The sequence below is a fragment of the Pseudorca crassidens genome, chromosome 9 (assembly GCF_039906515.1).
Source record: "Pseudorca crassidens isolate mPseCra1 chromosome 9, mPseCra1.hap1, whole genome shotgun sequence".
Lineage (NCBI taxonomy): Eukaryota > Metazoa > Chordata > Mammalia > Artiodactyla > Delphinidae > Pseudorca > Pseudorca crassidens.
Genome location: NC_090304.1, coordinates 30,369,988 through 30,390,508, shown reverse-complemented (window position 1 = coordinate 30,390,508; position 20,521 = coordinate 30,369,988). Strand labels below are relative to the sequence as shown.

Below are 20,521 nucleotides of genomic sequence, written 5' to 3'. Positions count from 1 at the left end.
TCGACTTCTCCTAACCCAAGATTGCAGAGGTAAGAGGTAAGGCAGGGACCCTCTGCTTAGAGGGACCTCTGCTTAGAGGGACCCTCTGCTTAGAGGGACCCTCTCCATGAACAGACAGGATGGTCACGAGGTGGCTGCAGCCTTTACCGGGGAGCAAAACTTTGTCAGCTCTGTCCTGGCCTCTTCCACCGAGCATAGCGCCTTCAAGCCTTTAGTGTCCTGGATGGGCAGACACCATCCCAAAGTCTTGTCTCTGGACAAGATTTTCTTTTGGTAGCCATGGTCATCCAACCTGAGTTTTGGGGCCTTTTCCTGTTCCCTTCCCCTTTACCAAAAGTTCTCAAAAGACAAAACCCTGGTTTCCTCAAGTCTAATTTCAAAGCAATAAGTGCTCATGTAACAAACATCTCCCATCTCATCGAATCCATTCCATGATCACAATGCCATCGTGTAGTTCCAAAAATGTTCCAGGCTAATCCAGCTTTATGCAAAATTACTCAGAGGTGGAGGGTGTAAATCGGCTTGAGCGCGCGGTCCTCCAGCGAGAACCTCTTAGCACGGTTAGATAATGTAGGCACTTAAAGCGCGAGGTCCAAGCAACTTGACGCGTGTCATTCCAGAGCCACCCCTGAGGGTCCTTCAGAGTCCTCCCTCCTGGAATGTCTCAAGTACCCTTCTCCACCCCACCTAGACCTCAGCATGGCCGCTCAGAAATTCCTTCTGCACCACCTGGAAATGATAGGTCAGCTCCACACAGCCTCCAGAAGGCTGTTCAGTCTCATTTCACTGGCAGTGTGGACTCCTGCTCTGATCTAGGTGTTTCTGGGTCTGTACAGAACTCTACCTTTTGCTTGCAAGACAGTTATATGCCTTTCCATGATTTTTTTTTAAGCCTCACAATGATTGACCCAAATGTTTACCCCTCATCTAAAAGAATTTTTATTTTTGAATTATTTTTTGTTTTTCTCTCATCTAAAAAAGAAAGAAAGAAAGAAAGAAATCACTGTTCTCCATGCTTATATGAGTGCCACGATGTGACAAAACATGTCTACTCATTTGCAGCAGTTGTAAAATATTTCAGAGCGCGCAACTGATTTTTCTCCCTTCGAGAAAACAAAACAAGGAGGGGACCAGAGGGGGTGGGGGGGAAAGAATGTGCTCAGAGTAAATGGAGATCTTTCCAACCAAAGAATCTTCCCCCGACCAAGGCCCAGAGGGTGAGCAGGCGCCTAAGAGGTGCGTCACGGGAAGTGGAGTGAGCACGTAATTCGTTTGCCTTAATTTTTATTCACTTTCCAGTCATCTGATTGATACTGCCGACATCTCTGCAACATACAAATGAATCTTTTATCAACCAGACTCTAGATGGAAGGAATTCTTTCCCCATTCCTACACCCTGTGGGAACTAAAAAAACAAAACAAAACAAACAAAAAAAAAAAACACAAAACAAACAAAAATATACCCCTCCCATCCCCCATCCCCTAAGCCAGTAAAGCGATGACAACAGCACCTTGACATTGTTTTAATTCCAACGCTATCAGAAGTTAAAAGCAGTAAAACAGATAGAGTACTAACAAGAACGAAGATACTTACTGTCTAAAATGTAAACGGAATGTTTTGGTTCAAATTTTTGTTAGGCTTTTTTTTTTCTTTCTTTCTTTTTTTGTTTGTTTTCTGAAAGAGGACAGTTTGTTATCAATTCACAATTAAAGCAGCATGCAATTTATTAGTAGTATTTTTTAAACTTTTTTTTTTTTAACGTTTTTCAATTCTTGGCAACGGCAACAAACCACAACATTATCGAGGAATGTAATGCAGACTTTTTTAAAGTTGTGCGCAAAAAATGACTGTTTCCCTTCTGGTCATGGAAATGTCCAATAAATAGATCGTAGAACCACTGTACTGTATAAACTTCATTTATACATGCAGTTCATAAAATTATTTTTTTCTTAACTGAATAATTTACCCTGTTATGTATATATACAAATAGATCATTTTTGTCTCAATATAATCTATACAACATAAAGCCACTATCTTCCCCTCTTAATGGTCAATGTACATACACAGGAAGTGTCTATCCGTATGAACCGCCAGCCAATGCGCTTTTTGCTATCCATGGTGAGGGCCCGAACGTACGACTGGGTAGTTCGGCACTGGGAGTTCCAATGCCTCTTGTCTATGCCCCTGCAGCCCTCCTTTGTGTAACCCATGGGATTGCACTTGGTCTCGTAGAAGTACTGCTTCAGTTGGCCTTTCGAGACGGGGACTTTTTCGAGGACCGTGACTGTCCCGCCTGACATGTCCACTGCAGTCTTTTTATCCGCCGCCGTCACCCACTCGCTGATGCTGTCGCACACGCTCAGCTCCCCGCGGCGGGCAGGGTCCGAGTGGCGCCGGACCCTCATGGACATGTTCGCGGCATCCAGGTAATTTTTGTATTCCTCGAGCAGGAAGAGGAGAGGAGGCTCCAAAGGCACTTGACTGCTGAGCATCACCCGGGACGTGTACATGTCCGCGTCCTTATTGTTTTCCTCACTGGGCCGAACTTTCTGGTCCTCGTCCAAGAGCTCTTCGATCACGTGTTCAACGGTGTCAGCCAACGACGACGTCAGGCCTCTCGAACCCGCCTTGGGCCCATTCACGCTCTCCAGAGTCCCATGGGTCCGCATACCTGGGTAGGCCAAGCTGCCTTGTCCTCGGACGTTGGCTTCTTTCATGGGGGCAGCCTTCATGCAACTGAAGTATGAAATAACCATAGTAAGGAAAAGGATGGTCATCACTCTTCTCACCTGGTGGAACTGTAGGGAGAAAGCAGAAACAGGACACAAGACTGTTTAGGGCTTTCTTTTGCTGGGATACAAAGCAGCCATCTGATTGTAATTCCAGGCCATTCTGCACGGTCAAGGTTTCTGCTGTATTGGTGATAAACTCCAGCTGCACCAGACACAGGTTAATGTCAGTAGTGTGCTCGATGGGCCTTAATACAAACCAGAGCTGTGCAGCCTTGGCCCCAAGGTTTAGCATGTAAACCCGAGATTAGGTGGCTCCTGAGCAAGTGAAAAGAAACTGTGGCTTCGAGTTTGCCTCTTTCCTCCCACTTGAGCAGCTCTGTAAGTTTAATTTTTAATGATCTCTGCTCGGGCTGTCACAGGAAACACAACAGCAGAAATGTTACCAAGCAACAACGGCGAGGGTAATAGTAATCTTTTTTTTTCCCTCAAGCCAGCAGCGTGGCCCTATGGCAGGAACGTGTGACAGGACCAGTAGTGGCTTGTGGGGTCTGAGGGGGCCTTTCTAGCTAGGGGCTATCCAGGCATGAACAAGAAAACAAGTCAGGGAGCTACAAGGAGGCTCCCCATTGACTCTTTCCTCCCATGGAGATAATCCATTAGAAGAAAGGAGGGAGTTCCTTGGTGGTCTAGCGGTTAGGATTCAGCACTTTCACCGCTCTGGCCCGGGTGTGATCCCTGGTCAGGGAACTGAGATTCGGCAAGCCATGCGGTGCGGCCAAAAACCAACCAACAAACAAAAACAAAGGAGAAAGATCATTTCGTCAGATCATCCAGTTCTACCGATAAGAAAACCAAAGGCCATGGAGGACTTGCCTCCCGTCACGAAGAAAGTTTCTATTAGAACTCGGGGCTCCCAAGTCCAGCTTCAACGTTTTTCTACTACACCTTGGGTGGTCGTAACGAAAATAAGCTTTGCTCGTTCCCAAACAGAAATCATTTTCTACACGTTGATTTTAATGACGCGTCTCTGCCTGGGGCTGATATCATGAAAGCAACGTGTCTGCCTGAGAGAGAACTGGGGCTTCCCTGGTGGCGCAGTGGTTGAGAGTCCGCCTGCCGATGCAGGGGACACGGGTTCGTGCCCTGGTCCGGGAAGATCCCACGTGCCGCGCGGAGCGGCTGGGCCCGTGGGCCATGGCCGCTAAGCCCGCGCGTCCGGAGCCTGCGCTCCGCAACGGGAGAGGCCACAACAGTGAGAGGCCCGCGTACCGGAAAAAAGAGAGAACTGAAGAAGGTGGCATCAAAAAGCTCGAAGGCAATTTCAAGTGCCTGCCACATGCGCATCGACGTGTATCTCCACTAACTCCCTCAGCCCCTCACCCCTCGGCTTTTCTGGCTCTTGTGCAGACTCACCTAAGAGAGTTCAGCCTCTCTTTTTATTGGAACGTGACCTGTGTGCACGTGTGTGCACGAGCTCTGAGTCGATCGTACCTTTAAAAAGCCGGGCGGCACTGTGCACATTTTGGTACAGGCAGCTGAGCTGGTGCTTCTTTCTGGGCTTTTGAAGGTTTCTGGGAAGTCCCTTAACAGCACACTACAAAATTAATCTTTTCCTGTTTGCCAGAGAGTAGCTATACTCTAAATTTGGCTCTCCAGCTACAAGCATGCTCTGGGAAGCCAATTAGAATGAGTGAAGAGCGAGGTGAAAACATACCTACAGACACAAGGTTCCCGTCGGATGGTGAAGGACTTGAGGATCACTTACCTGAGGCATCGCGTCCCTGAGTAGCAATGGGAAGCATTCCCCCGCCCGAGCCCAACACTCTAACTTTATTCCTACTTCTGGGTTCTGGAGCAAGGGCTTACAAAAAGACACGCACGTGCCACAGCTGTTACGCTGTGCCAGTCGGTAGGAAAGGGGACTGCTTTTCTGTCCATGAGGTGTCACTTGCCAGGAAGGTAACCTACCTCCTCCAGTCAGTAGGTCATACTGCAAAAAGAGCTGAAACTCTGGGAGCGAGAACCCAATGTTTCCGTCCTCCAATTTTATCAGAGATCCCATTTTCTACTACTACAAGACTTCATTACCGTCCCCAGACACCAACCAACTTCCTTGCAGATTCACTCTTGCTTCTGCATGAGTAGCAAGCATGCTCAGAACTGCTTGGAGTACACAGTCTCAGATTAGGAGGACACACTGGTTTGAATAAAACACAGATATCCAGTCTGCTAATACCTGAACTTTTGTGAAGGTTCTGGATTCCACACCATCAAAGAAATGGATCCTCCAAGGAGCTTTCTATTCCTGGCAGCTGTATTTACACCACTGAATGAAAATCCTTTCTCCTAGTGTTTCCGGTCCAAATTAAAACAACCCAAGGGGCACCTCAAATGCAGGCCGATGAAAAAAGTCAAATTTAGAATATTTTACTCCTCCCCTCTATCACACTGGTAGACATTTGCTGTGATTAGCTATCTTTTAATACCATACTTCATGAAATCTAAGATACTATCCTTCTGAAGTACACCATTTTAGGTACCACTAGGATATCAAAAACGCAGCCAGTTAAACTATTGCTTTCTTTACCACTTAGAATGGAAAAGAGTTCTTTTAGACTTATTTGGACATATTTTATCATAGATAACTTCTGTGCATATGTAAAAAAGAAAATGAAGCAAAATAAACTGGTTAAGGCAATGACAACTATGTTGCAACTGCTACACAGCCAACGACAATAAAATGACATCAACTGTAACCCAATTTCAGAGACGTTAAAAAAATGAATAAGAAAATGTGAATCTTTGAATTAATGAAAAAGTTTAGTAAGTATTTACTAAGTGCCCACACTCACTGCTTAAAATGGCCCAAGGCACTGAGGCATCTTAAACTACAGAGTGGGAAAATTATTTTATTATTATCATAGTAATGAGTCTTTTAATGATCCTTTTTTCTATACTTGGACTTAAAGAAGTTGACCCTGTAAAGTTACTGCTTTTCACTTGTCGCATTTATCTTTCTATTAATAACTTTTCGGTTATAAAAATAGTTAGCACTTTAAGTATCATTTTCTCATCAGTTCCACAAGCAAATTTTTCAAAGGAACAAATGGCATCTGAGTAAATATTACTTGGCTTTCATCCTGAAGCCCAAACATGGGCATCCCTCAAAGCAGAACATCTGCAGACATTCAGTAATTAAACTACCTGGTGATAAAGCCCAACCCCAAGCCACGGCCCCACCCAACTGAGTGACTTTCTACAGTGCTAACTGCCTACTGGCTTATAAGGCCAATACTTTTTGTTGGAACAATGTCACTTCCTAACTTTTCTGTTTCTGACAATGGTTTCTTTTTTTTTTTAACATCTTTATTGGAGTATAATTGCTTTACAATGGTGTGTTAGTTTCTGCTTTATAACAAAGTGCATCAGTTATACATATACATATGTTCCCATATCTCTTCCCTCTTGCGTCTCCCTCCCTCCCACCCTCCCTATCCCACCCCTCCAGGAGGTCACAAAGCACCGAACTGATCTCCCTGTGCTATGCGGCTGCTTCCCACTAGCTATCTACCTTACGTTTGGTAGTGTATATATGTCCATGCCTCTCTCTCGCTTTGTCACAGCTTACCCTTGACAATGGTTTCTTGATACTTTGGACCACCCAGGCTGCAGGATAGAAATCTTGGAATCAATTCTGCCAATGTATTTCTTGTAGAGCTTTTAAATCCAGTCAGTGAAGAAGTCCTGCTCATTTTTCCTTTAAAATACTTCTCCTGTCCATCCTGTTTCTCCATTCCACTGCCACTATCTCAGCTCAGCCCTTGCCATCTCATTTTCACTATAATGCCCCCAGCGCTACCCACCTCCCCACGCCCCCCCGCCCAATGGATATGACATCCTTTCTGCTCCACTTAACTCTGATGACCTGCTAACCTCTCATCTTATGCTCCTATACAAAGACTTGCAATGACTTTTTTATTCCACCAGATCAAATCTAACCTCTTTTGCCCGGTATTCAACACCCTTCAAAATCTGGCGTCACCTTACTTAGCTAACTTTCTCATGTCAACTCAGTGCTTCATCACCTCTCCTCTGAGCAGGCCAGAGTCCTTGGAGCCCCAAATGTATCAGTGCCTGTAAGTGACTTGTTCCTTTCTTCTGGAAAATTCTCTTTTCTCTATCTGACTAAATCTTGCTTATCCTTCATGACCCAGTTCAACCATCAAATCACACATGCCACCTTCTTTAAACTACTCCAGCGCACACTGCCCTCCTTTGCCTCTAAAATTCCACATAACATGTACCTCATTCCCTACTCACCGGTTAATTGGTAACAGTGCTTGCTAATTATGGTCAGTCTTCAATTGGATGATAAGCTCGCTGGATCATGGGTGATTCCCCCATAATGCTTAACACAGAATAATGTAGCAGTAGACTCAGTCAAAACTTACTGATGGGTTTATTAAACCATGAGAAAACAGTGCTGATGTCATTTTCACAGGAAGCCTTTCCATATGGCAAGCACCAGTGAACTCACTGAAATTATTAGGGCAAGTACAGGCTGTACTAAACCCAAATTACAAGCTCTAAAGTATTTGATAGATGGTAATTATCAGCCATGAGGAATCGCTTGAGTTTCTCTAATAGGGTATAACTTACCTTGAGTAATAATTTTTTAAACGCAAATAACACTACAACACACTAACTGCCCCTACTACTTCCTTTGTTGCTCTGTTTCTAACAGAAGACTTGGAAAGGGGGCAGTAATAATAATTGTAGCAAAATTTGGAACTTTCAGTCTTTTAATGTTCTTTGTCCTATTTACCTCTTCAATGAGTAATTTTATACACTGTATTAGGAAATCAGGAAAGGTTAAGAACCTCCATGACAATTTTCTTATATGACAGTTTCTTCAGGTGAGTGTTACACAAGAGATAAAGAGGCTATGCAAAATTGCTAAGTAGCTTGTTAGTCTATATATCTATTTATACATTACAAAATTCACTGCTGTTAATTCTGTTCCAAGCCTTACAACAATCAACTCAACCACATGTATAAAATGCTAGGAAGGTTGTTTTTAGCCCCATTCTCAAAAAATTAAATATAGTGCACAGAGCTAAAAAGAAAATCAACGAAATAGAAATAAGGTTTACTTTTAAGCATGACTCACAAGTCTTAAACATTCAACCAAATGAATATCCATGACAGCAGGCTGTAGTAATAACTTATATTTGTCTAAAAGACTGCAGAACATTCACAAGCATCGTCTAATTTGATTGCCACAAGGAGATAGATAGGACAGGTATTATTATCCACATTATACAGATGAGACAATTACTGTTCAGATATCATAAAGCTAAAAGGTTCCCCGTCTCACTGTCCACATTTTTACCATCAGGCCATGTTCTAAATATATATATTTTTAAATTTAAAATATTTAACCACAGGGAGGAGAGAAGTGATGCTATGAACGGTGGTCAAAGAAGCAGCTTATAAAGTATGGACACAGTTTTCTGCAGTTGTGTGTATCTTACAGCCCAACTTTCTAAAGGCAGCACCATTAAGATGATATTCTGACCTTCAAGACCCTTCAACTTTATGGCTTGATTGCTTCAGCAGATGGAATTTCAGACAATTCAGTCCTCCTCTAAAAGCAAGCTTTGCAAAAATTTAGGCATGTTAGAGCCAAGTTTCCATGGCCAGAGCTAAGAAGGGGAACCAAACAATAATATGGATAATTTGGGCATACAGGCGGAAAAATACATGGCTTTGTTTTTTCCCAGTCCCTTTGGGTTTTGTCTATGAGCATGTAGTCAAAGGAAACACAGTTTAAAGATATAGTTGCTCACGTTAGACAGTCCTATAAGCAACAGGGATAATGCTAATGTTGGCAAAATTATCAATTAATATTTAATTCCTAACATACCTGATGCAAAAATCTATTAAGAGCCCAATTTAATGAAATCTTGCAAGTCTAGGCTTATTTTTGGTTGTTCATTCATCAGACATGGATCTGTTTTCAAGCCTTCCAGTCTAGGAGGGAGGTAGGACATATATGTAAAGTAACTAAAATATAAAGGTAGAAACGACCCAGAAAAGTATAGGTACAATTCTATAAAGAGAAAGAGGCTACTTCCACTTAGAGAAAGAAGAATGCTTTGTGAAGACCATAGCAAAGGATAGAAAGGATTTTAATGTATCCAGAAAAGACCCCAGTGGATGGACGGCAGCTTGGTTAAAGGCACGGAGTACATTTCTGGACAGAAGAGTAGTGAGGAATAAGAGTGAATGATTGTTAAGTTTTGAAAGGCTCTGAGGGTGATGCTGAAGAGTCTGGACCCTGCTGTAGAAGCACGGAAGAATCAACTAGAGTTTCTGAGTGGGAGGAATGCTTCAAGAAGCCCAGTTTATCACAATGTGTAGGAGAACCTGAAAGAATGATACATTGGAAGAGACACGTCAATTAATTGACTTTATTCTTAGCGGCTGTTGAGCTTTGAAAGTAAATACTAAGGAGTTACGTAAGTGTGGAGTTGGGGTTAAGGGGCCTGGACATAATTTTTAACTTATTCTATGTATGTATGTATGTGCGTATGTATGTATTTTTAGGCTTAATTAAGTTGCCAAAAGCAAAGGGTTTAGAGAGACGTGTGCAGAGCTGGGTGGTAACCATGAACCGTGTCTGTCTGGTCCAAAGGAACAGAACGGAGGGAGGTGGAGGGAAGGCGGCCATATAAACTCTCATTCCAATTACGATTACACCGAACTTGGACTCTACTGCTCAGCACTTTTAATTCGAAGATCTCCAAACGCTTTGCAAATATTAATTAAGACTCATAGGCCCCTAGAGGTGCAGGTAACTATAATTATCCCCATGTCATACAGGAGGAAAGAGGACCAAAGTTTTTAATCAACTCATCCACTTCCCCTGGTTCCCCTGAAAGAACAAGGTTAGAACCTCGGATTCCAAAGGAAAACTAGGCCTTCACCTACAGGGCCTAGTTTCTTCCATCCCTCTTCATTATTTCTGTATTGTTTTCCCATTAGGTATATATTGTTTAGCCAAGAAGACTTAAAAGAGAAACACCTCACATCCCTCAAAGAAAATAATGGGTAGTTGGAATCCACAAATACAACGGAGGGAAGAAAAGCTCATGATCGTTACAGATGCTCACCTACTCACCTGAAAGACCAGTCAACTGAAACTAATAAATATTTTAGTAAATGATATCTGATAATGCATGTGTTCCAAAGCTTTGAAGGAAGTTCCTTTAAAGATGTAGTTTTTAACCATAACATAGTTTATGTCCAAGAGTATCTGATTACACTTCTTATAAAACACAGTCCTTCCTACTACTCTCTGACCCCTGAGTACGCTCATGGTGTTGAGTGACACTTGGATACATTACTTAGCCTAAGAACGCCAGAGAAATTGCTGGTTCTTAGTTCAAACCTGGAGTGACACATACATGCAAGTACCATGAAAAAAAGGTGTATTTCCCTGAATCATAAATTTGATAGACAAAAGTACATACATCTTTGATAGAAAGCCCTATAGCTCTGGCCCTCTATTCACTCCTTCTATTCCGGCCCCCCTCCCCCCACCGCATTTCTGAAAAAGGATTTTTTCTATTGGTTGGAGACCTACCTTATCCAGGAGTAAAACCAGACCGTAATCTCCATTAGGAGAGGGATTGGGCATTCTCTGAATTACCACAATTTGTACAGTACCTTGCCCAAACTAGGTTCCCACACACATTAAATGACTCAGTTCCCCTCTGTACTGGTAATATTTGCCTAGTATTTAGGGAGGTGCAATGAAAGTAAGAGCAGTAAGTCTTAAAGTGAGCTATAATGATGGAATGAATTTTGGAATAAGAGATAGGAGATGCCTGGCACAAGGACCAGGCCTGGGCAAAGAACACACTCCACCTGGCATTCCAACCCCAGGCACAGCTGCCACCATGCAAAGGTCCACAAGTGCTTCCATCATTACTGCTCTGGGAAACCTGCTGTTCTACGGGAACCAAGGCAGCATTCCAGAAAGCCAGAGGCACCCAGAGCTGGCAGTCTTATCCATTTATCCATACTCTGCCCCCTTCCTCCACCTCCTCTACACAGAGAAATACTGCCCCAACAGTGTACATCTCTAGTCCCTCCTAAAGAAGTCTCAAGCATACACAGGTCACTTGACCATCAAATAAGGAGACTGTCTAAAAATGCTTTTTAAAGTATTGTTTTAAACTGCCAGTTGTTAGATTACAAGAACGAAATGGCAGTTAACATTCAATTAAAAAGCCTAACCTCTTTAATTAGGATTCTGTTTCCTTTAGAATTTCAGGTGGAGTTTGTCATAATGAGCTGAAGTTCATATTTAACAATGTTCTGACTATTAAATTGCCAAAAAGCAAGGTATTATTTATTAAATTTCCACACAGGGTAGACAGTAACATTAATTAAGAAGACACTGTCTACCTGGTTCTGTGAAGTTTCAGTGACCCACTGCGTAAGGAAGGGCCTGAAAAAATTATCAAGTATCCATCACATTTAATGCTACGTGTTGATCTCTACAAGTCCTGTGAAATCATGGGGAAAAATTTCCCATAAAGGGAAAATGACTCTGGAAATAGTAAATAAGGAGATATAAACATCATTGTAACACAGGCATTTAAGTTACATTTAAACACATGGACTTTGAATTTATAGAAAAAATTTAAGTACAAAATTCATTTCATGCAACCTAAATCTCTAACTTCAGATAATTTTTTGAGTGTTACATCTATAAATTAAGTGTATTAATGCAATTCCAATTTGTTACTAAGAATACTACAACAGAAGGAGAAACTTGTGGAGCCTGAAACAAGTTTTAGGAAATGTAGGTATGGGATAAGTGTCCATGGGTGGAAATTAAATGAAGCCTTGCTTCTCAAAGTGGGATCCATGGGCCAGTAGCATTAGCAAAACCTGGGAGCTAATAAGAAAAGCAGAATCTCAGCTTCCCCTCCTCCAAACCATCACAGCATCCACTCAATCAGAATCTGCATTTCAACAAGACTCATAAACTTCAAGGTGATTCATATACTTACTAAAGTTCAGAAGCACCGGACTAAGTGATAAAACCAAATGGCGGTTAACATTCAATTAAAAAGCGGTGTCTACTTAAGACACGGAAAACGGCAGGGTTAACATCAACTTAAGTAACCTCCTTGGTTCAACTTGCTTTATTGGGACATTTATTATGCAGCAAAATAGTTCTGCTTTTGAAATGTTAAGTAAAATCTGGGTTCCCTTTATGTCAACTGGCTTTTCCACTGTTGTGTTCATACCATAAAGTGCAGGATACCTATAAACGTGACAGGCTGAATGAGAATTTACAGAGTACTACTGATCTAAATCTGGACTTCCACTCAATCATTAAATTTTATCTCAATGCTACAAGGCAAGTACAAGCATAACTGGCCTCCCTGATCATTAGAACCCTAACATCACTCACTTGATCAGAATGATACTGGAAATGATGTGATCAGTTAGAGCAGCGAGTAGATTTCCAGGCACATTAATATTACTTTCAGCCGGATGTCTCTGATCCTCCTGAGTTCTTTCTGTTGTGAAATGGTGAAACAGAGGCAGAAAGAACTGACTCACCCACTTAATGGAGATTTCTTATTTCTACGCTTGTCCTAAAACTAACAGATCGAGCTACCTCCTACCAAGTACTATGAAGTTAAAACAGAAAACAAAAAACTCACAAAATAAAACAGCAATGGGGAAATTCCCTGGTGGTCCAGAGGTTAGGACTCCACGCTTTCACTTCTGAGGACACGGATTCGATCCCTGGTCGGGGAACTAAGATCCTGCAAGCCCCACGGCACACCCAAAAGAAACAAAAACAAAAACAAAACAAAACAAACAAAAAACAACAACAGCAGCAAACAACCAAACCCTAAAGTATATTAGCGTACGTACCAAGCATCAAAATCCCCTCTCCAACCCAAATCTGTCTCTCTTTCAATAAGGTACCCAGCAGCAACCCAATTTCTCAGTTGAGTTCCAACATCTGGGATCATTTGCTTCAAGACTGAAGCACCCAAAATGGTTTTTAAAAAATGTTAGATTTCCAAAGAAAAGTAAAAACTTTGAGTTGAACAACATTATCAGGGAGTCGGTGGGGTAGGGTAATTTCATAAACAGAACTGCTAGAGACTGGTCCACTCTTTAGGCTTTTTACAAAGGACTAAAAAAGATGGCTAGTTACCAAACCCCAAGAAGTCACCAAGTTCACCAGTACAAATGCAAGTGACTCGCACTGGGAACCCTGATATCGTGGGTTACATCATTGTTACATCATTGGCAAATGGGTGAGTGTTACATCATTGGCAAATGGGTGGGTGAGATGAGGCTGAGATGCCACAAAACCCTATTTTCCCAGGCAGTATCCACCTTGAGCCCCACCCAGTACAGATGTCAACAAAGCTAAGGGACTGCCTCTCCAAATCACAAACAAGGTGCACCTACTGACAGGGGCTATTGTGAAAGCACAGTAGAACATGGTCTTCCAAGTTCCTGGATCCAGGAAGGAGCATGCTCTGTCTAAAAAAAATGCAAGGGGGACACAACTGCATTCTTTGTCCCTAAGGGGAGAACATGCACTAATTCAAACCAGAGGATAAAGAAAATCCACCTTTAAGAAGTCGGCCACAATGTGGAGACTGGGAATATGCCAGAACAATTACAATCGGAAAAAAAAAAAAGGCAAAGGAAGAAAGTTAAGACCGTCTGTCCTATTTCAGTCTCTTCTTTCAGAACCGGCAATGTCAAATCGACAGGTTGCTTTCAGAGTGCTGCTGGACACTCTTGAGTTCCTGCCAGGAGGTGCCGTGGGGATTCTGACAGCTGTGAGCCAACACCCACCAGACACCGTCCCCATACAAACACACTCTTAATGGACCCCAAAGCTGTGGTAGAGGTATACCTTTCTCAGTGTTTCCACAGATGGTGCTCCTGAAAATTTCCATAGCCAATGTATGCCTGTGGTTAATTAGTTATCTGAGCAATTTCCATAAAGAAAGAATATCTGTACATAATTAGACCCATCTTAGGTCCAAACTGGAAAACTTCAATGTCATTAAATCAGAAGGGGTACAAAGAGAATGGGATGGGTAATTCTCACCTGATGAAGAGACCTCTCTCTAGATTAGACCCTATCCTCAGAAGTAACACAGAACTTTAATTTTTAAAAAAGCAAGGAAAAAAAAAAAAAAAAGCAAGAGAGGTGAAAACAGGTGGGGGAAGAACCTGAACGGAGGATAAGTTGCCTCTAGAATCAAAAGAATAACATTCCTTTAAAAGCTACTACCAAGAAATACTAGGGGAAAGATAAAATTAGCAAGACAAGGCCAGCAGCTCTGTTGCTCACCTTTATGAGACCATTTTCAGGAATCGGTTTGTTAAATTCCACTGAAGCACAAATGCACACACCACAGCCCTTCTTCTGGGATGCACAGTCATACCATACAGAAGCGTGTGGGTAGAGGCCAAACATGTGTGGACACGCAACCCTTTCTGTAGCAACGCAGTGTTCTGTGCATTCTCTAGGATTAACCTTCTCCACACGTGGAGAAAACTGGCGGTTCCACACATCGAGTTGTCCTTCAGGTTATTTTTGCATCCACCTCTATAATTTCTTTTAATTGCTTATTGTAAAACACAGGAAAGTGCTCATTATTTGTAACTTAATGCAGGAGCAAAACTAATTGCGTTCCCCCGCCCACTGCCCTACCCCAGCCCTCAACTCTTCTGTGTGTCACCGTTCATCTGAACAGCACAAGGAAGCCGGTTTCTGGGCCCTGCACATAATGAGCCAGGTGCACCCTATTCCAGAAACTGGCTGTGCTCCAGAGCTACTATAAAATACACGGAAAATATTAACATCTCAGATGACAAAAGATCCATATGGCTGGTCAGAAAATATCTACATCATAGAATGTACCTATACGGAAACATTCAATTCTGTGGTTCCTTGAGTATCAGGACTGTGAGAACGTTTGTTTGGCTCCAACCCTTTTCACTCCACACTGATTCCTACAGAAGTCATGCAAACTCTAACATCAAAACATTTAATCTAAACAAGGGGATGAGGGCTGTGTTTCTACATAGTACCATAAATAAATACAGTATTGGTAATGCTGTATATGGGGGGGTGAGTTGTGGAAGATGCTCTAGGGAGCTGGTTAAATAAGTAATATCAAACTTCTCTTCATATTAAAAAGCGATTTAAAATAACAGCTAACATTTACTAGCTATGAGGTAAATAATCTAATTATTGACAGTTTACAGCTGAGAAAACTGAGGCTCAGAGCGATTTTGTAAATTGCCTAAGACCATATGCCTGGCATGTGGTGGAAATGGAAATCTGAACCTGGGCTAGCTTGCATGCTTCTTTCCAAATGGGGTCAGAGGTGAACGTGGCGTCATATTTTGAGGGAGGTCTATTCCACCAACTGCTTATTTATTTAAGCAAAGCCGCATGTGATCATTCCTGATAAATAGTTTGTTTACACGCTAATTCCACAGAGGTTGAACATCATCTTAATGTTTCTTCTTCACTACCCTCTTCCCAATATTGAATTATTCCCTCAAGGTACCAACCATACATGCATACTTAATAGGGCAGAGTGTCAAAACTCTGCAGGAAGGTAATTTGTTTGAAATGGCAGGACATTTTCCCCTGAGAAGATTTCTTCGGGCACTGGAACAAAACCACATGCTTTTCAGACCAGGAACTATAACTGCCAAATATATGTGTCAACTCCACTTGAGTAAGAATACAGTAAGTCCCCTACATACGAACCTTCAAGTTGCGAACTTTCAAAGATGCAAACGTGCATTCACACGTCCAATCACATAAGTTAGTTGATGTGTCTGGCGTACACTGTCACGTGCATGCACCCTCTACAAGTGGTTGTGCTTTTGTGTACTTTACAGGACTGTTGCTGTGCAACACGAGGCACTTACTAATGAAGACCTGATGGAATTGGAGGCCCAGAGAAAGGACGAAGAGAGACAAGAAGAAGAAGAAGGAACTGAAGAACCGAAGAGATTCATGCTTCAGGAAATGGCAAGGGGATTTTCTTTATCTGAGGAGGCACTGTTAGCTTTTGAGGCACAGGACCCGAACGTAGAACAGTACACGAAGGTTGCAGCAGCCGTTCAGAACGCAATCCAGTGCTACCGTGTCATCTATCGTGAGAAAAGAAGAGCTACTACCCAGACATCACTGGATCGTTTTTTCAAGAGGGTAGATAGAATTGAATCCAGCGAGGAACCAGAGCCTGTGCCATCAGCGTCAGGCGTGAGTGAAATTGCAGCTTGCCCTCCTCCTATTGCTGAGGATCCCTCAGCTCTACCATCTCCCACCTCCTCTCCCTCCACCAGTCAGTAACTCTCTTCTTGCCTGTTCACTCGATGCCAGCCCCTGTATGCCAGCTGTTGTACTGTACTACTGTACTTTTCAAGGTACTGTGCTGTAAGATTAAAAATGTTTTATTTTTTTGTGTTTGTTTTCTATGTATTTTTTGTGTAAAAAGTATTAAAACCTATAACAGTACCGTACTAGATAGCCGGTTGTGTTAGTTGGGTACCTAGGCTAACTTTGTTGGACTTACGAACAAATTGGACTTATGAACGCACTCTCAGAACAGAACTCTTCAATACGTAGGGGACTTACTGTAATTTCAATCAAGACCCAAGTGCCCATGTGTCTTAAAAAAAAAAACAAAAACAAAAAAAACTTCTGACATAAAAACCTTTCTTTTCAGTATCTCAACCTAATCCCCTCCAAGTCTGGAGCCTGGTAGCCTAGGTTACCCCACTTCTGACCCATGAGGTTTGCCCTGTTACTCAAGAAAAGAGCTGAGGGGCTGAGATGGGAGTGAAAAGTATGGCAAGACAGTGTCAAATATATGCCTGGGGAGCAGTTCAGACACCTAGTTAGGACCACAAAGACAGGAGAACAGGTGGCCCAGCATGGACAGAGCAGCAGACTGTGCAAACAGAAGCCATTGAGTCAAAAAAGCCAAAGGAACAGGGTGATGGAGCTCAGATCTCACGCATGTTCTCTGCCAGAAACTGATACCCAGAGGCCCTCCGCGTGAACGACTAAGGCAAAATGGACCCCACAGCTACACGGAGCTGATGCAGAACATATCCCTGGGATGACATCCTGAACGTGTGTGGTGGGTTAGATGATAGCATAAAAGAACACCACGCTTCTGGCCTTAGTCAGCCCTCGGCAGAGAGCAGCCTTCAAGAAGCAGCTGCGAGGAGCCTGACAACAAAACTGGAAATGCCTGTTGTGAAGCCTTGACAGGTATTAACAAAAGAAAATGGGTATCTGCATTTGTCAGTGGTGTGTCAGCTAGCTTCTGGCAGTCCACCCTTATACCCAGGAATTATTTTGTGTTTCTTGTGTAGGGCAGATACAGTCATCAATTAACTCCCCAAGTGCAACTAGTCCACATAGGAGAGAGGAGTGGCTTTCCCTTTTTTTTTTTTTTTTTTTGCAGTACGCGGGCCTCTCACTGTTGTGGCCTCTCCTGTTGCGGAGCACAGGCTCTGGACGCGAGTCTCAGCGGCCATGGCTCACGGGCCCAGCTGCTCCGCAGCATGTGGGATCCTCCCAGACCGGGGCACGAACCCATGTCCCCTGCATTGGCCGGTGGACTCTCAACCACTGTGCCACCAGGGAAGCCCTGGTTTTCCTCTTTTAAGTGGCCCCTTCAAAAATTCTATGAAAGAGAAGAATGTTCGTTTGGATTGAATGACCATTCGGCCAGGCTCATTTAGCACACTTCTCTGTGCAGTGGAATTAAAGTGAGTTTTTTCTGAACGGAGCACACTGTCCTCAGAGAAGAATAAGACGGAGAATCAATCTTACCAGTGGGAATGGCAGAGTCGTGCGAGGATGGTGTGTAATATATGGTCTTCAACATGTGGAGATGTTCTCTAGGCTATAAATCTTATGTTCTCACAGGATGCCCTATTTGTAACATGCAGAAAACTACCCGACAACTTTAATGGGGAAGTCTAGCAATATTGCAACATTGTATCCCATAGTTTTACTTTACCTTATAAAGCACTAATTATTTAATTACAAATGTTGGGGTAAGTGCAAAATTATTTCTCAAAAGAGCACTCCCTTGGGTATGAAAGCTCCAAATGTAGCAAGACTTCCTCTGTGATTTGGGATCTCTCTCTTGAACTCAGTCCCTAGAAATAAGGTTAGCAGCTGGGAAACAAGCATTGAAAGCCTGGTACGCAGGGCGCTGCAGTGGAACAATTTCCTTTTCTAGTCCAGTAAACACTGTTGTGCTCTTTAGACCCAGTATTGCTAGCTGGGTGAATAATGAATGCATGCTCAACTTTCCACTGCAGGAAATTCTGCAAGTGGCAATGTGGGTCCATTCCATGTGTGTCACTAGAGCTGGCGTAAGCCCACGCCATGGTGAGGCATTATTTCCATTGGAACTGATGCCGGCACCAGCTCTCGGAACTGGGCAGTATTCCCACTGCAAACCAGGGGACTCGGAAGAGACTGAGACCTCACTTAGAAGGTCGCCTCCCGTTTCTCATCTTTCAGACTGACATGCACTCTGTTGGTGAGGCTGTAGTGAAACAGGCATTCTCATTTACTGATGGTGGGTGTACAAAGAGTTCAAGACCTTTTTGCAGGACAATAAGGCAATACCTATCAAAATTTTAAATGAATTTTCCTGCTAATCCAGCAATTCCACTTCTGAGAATAAATGTACGGCAATAGGTAGGTGCATACGTACAAAATGATGCATACACAAGGTTATTAATTGCAACAAGGCATAGAATAGCAAAAATGCTAGAAGGAGTCCCATTTCTAGCTAAAGGAAAGTATATAAACTATAGTGCATACTTACAATGAATTTGTGCAACTGTAAACAAGTTAGTTCCCATACACTGAAATGGAAAGCTCTCTGAAATATATTGGTAAGTGATAAAAGCAAGATACCAATCAGCAGATGTATACATATACATACTATCTTTTAAAACTGGGGGAATATAACAATATTCATATTTACTGTATTTTCATAAAACACACTGTATTCACATGAGACGAATACAAACGACCACCCACAGATGGTATGTGTCGGGTGGGGATACAGGTGGGCATGGCACAGGTGGGGCAGGAATTCTCAATGCAGCCTCTTTTTTTTAATATATATCTTTGTCGGAGTATAATTGCTTTACAATGGTGTGTTAGTTTCTGCTGTACAGCAAAGTGAATCAGCTCTATGTATACATGTATCCCCACATCTCCTCCCTCTTAAGGCTCCCTCCCACCCTCCCTATCCCACCCCTCTAGGTGGTCACAAAGCATAAAGTTGATCTCCCTGTGCTATGCCGCTGCTTCCCACTAGCTATCTATTTTACATTTGCTAGTGTATATATGTCAATGCCACTCTCTCACTTCGTCCCAGCTTTCCCTCCCCCCTCTGTGTCCTCAAGTCTGTTCTCTATGTCTGCATCTTTATTCCTGCCCTGTCACTAGGTTCATCAGTACCGTTTTTTTTTTAGATTCCATATATGTGCATTAGCATATGGTTCTAGTTTTTCTTTCTGACTTAACTTCACTCTGTATGACACACCCTAGGTCTATCCACCTCATTACAAATAACTCAATTTTGTTCCTTTTTATGGCTGAGTAATATTCCATTGTATATATGTGCCACATCTTCTTTACCCATTCATCTGTTGATGGACACTTAGGTTGCTTCCATGTCCTGGCTATTGTAAATAGAGCTGCAATGAACATTTTGGTACATGTCTCTTTTTGAATTATGGTTTTCTCAGGGTATATGCCCTGTAGTGGGATTGCTGGGTCATATGGCAGTTCTATTTGTAGTTTTTTAAGCAACCTCCATACTGTTCTCCATAGTGCCTGTATCAATTTACATTCCCACCAACAGTGCAGGAGGGTCCCCGTTTCTCCACACCCTCTCCAGCATTTACTGTTTGTAGATTTTTTGATCATGGCCATTCTGACCGGTGTGAGGTGATACCTAATTGTGGTTTTGATTTGCATTTCTCTAATGATTAGTGGTGTTGAGCTCAACGTAGACTTTCTAATACTATTTTGATTTTTGAATCATGTAAATAAATTATCAAAAACTTAAATTAAAAATAAGCAATTAAAAAAATGTTTAACCCAGTGGCTTTACTTTCGGCACCAAAGAATCTCCCACACTGCTCTGATGCAACAGACCCTCAAGAGATTTAACCAGTTCTAGGTCCTGGTGGTGACTAAAACCAAAAGTCTTTGGGGGAACCATCTCAATTTCTGGGACATTTCTCTGGAAACCAATTTAACGTGGGACACTTGGATATAAAGGACTGTCTCTGGGGCTGGGGACTGAAGACCTGAGTTCTGGTCCGCCTTTCCCACCTGCTATTAACTTGACCCTATAAAATGGCTGAGAACTGGCCATTTTTTTACCAACAAATTGGGCAAATTCATGGGTGAACCTTCATGGGTGAGCCAATTCAAGGACTCTGCTGCCTCACTTCTGTGACAGAAGGAGGGTTAGAGTTCTCACCCTGCCTGTCACAGCATCCTGCCAAGGGTCATCAACACGTAGAAAAGGGCTCTATACACTCTAAAGGGCAACCCTATAAACAACCTTTGTAAAGCACAACACCAAGCTGAGGGGTGACCATGGCCAGACACAGAAGGAGAACAAGACCCATTCCCAAAAGTCTC

At 42.7% G+C, this 20,521-nt stretch overlaps 1 protein-coding gene across 7 annotated transcripts in view; it reads right to left on the bottom strand.

Annotated features, from left to right (window-relative positions):
• Window positions 1–1,006: 1,006 nt before the first annotated feature.
• BDNF (brain derived neurotrophic factor) overlaps window positions 1,007–20,521 on the bottom strand; it is a 56,888-nt gene continuing 37,373 nt past the window's right edge. For all 7 annotated transcript variants that reach the window (XM_067749563.1, XM_067749568.1, XM_067749567.1 and 4 more), the window contains exon 2: window positions 1,007–2,799. In XM_067749563.1, coding sequence (XP_067605664.1) covers window positions 2,032–2,799 — 768 coding nt within the window. In that variant the 3' untranslated portion in view covers window positions 1,007–2,031. The remainder of the gene's footprint in view (window positions 2,800–20,521) is intronic.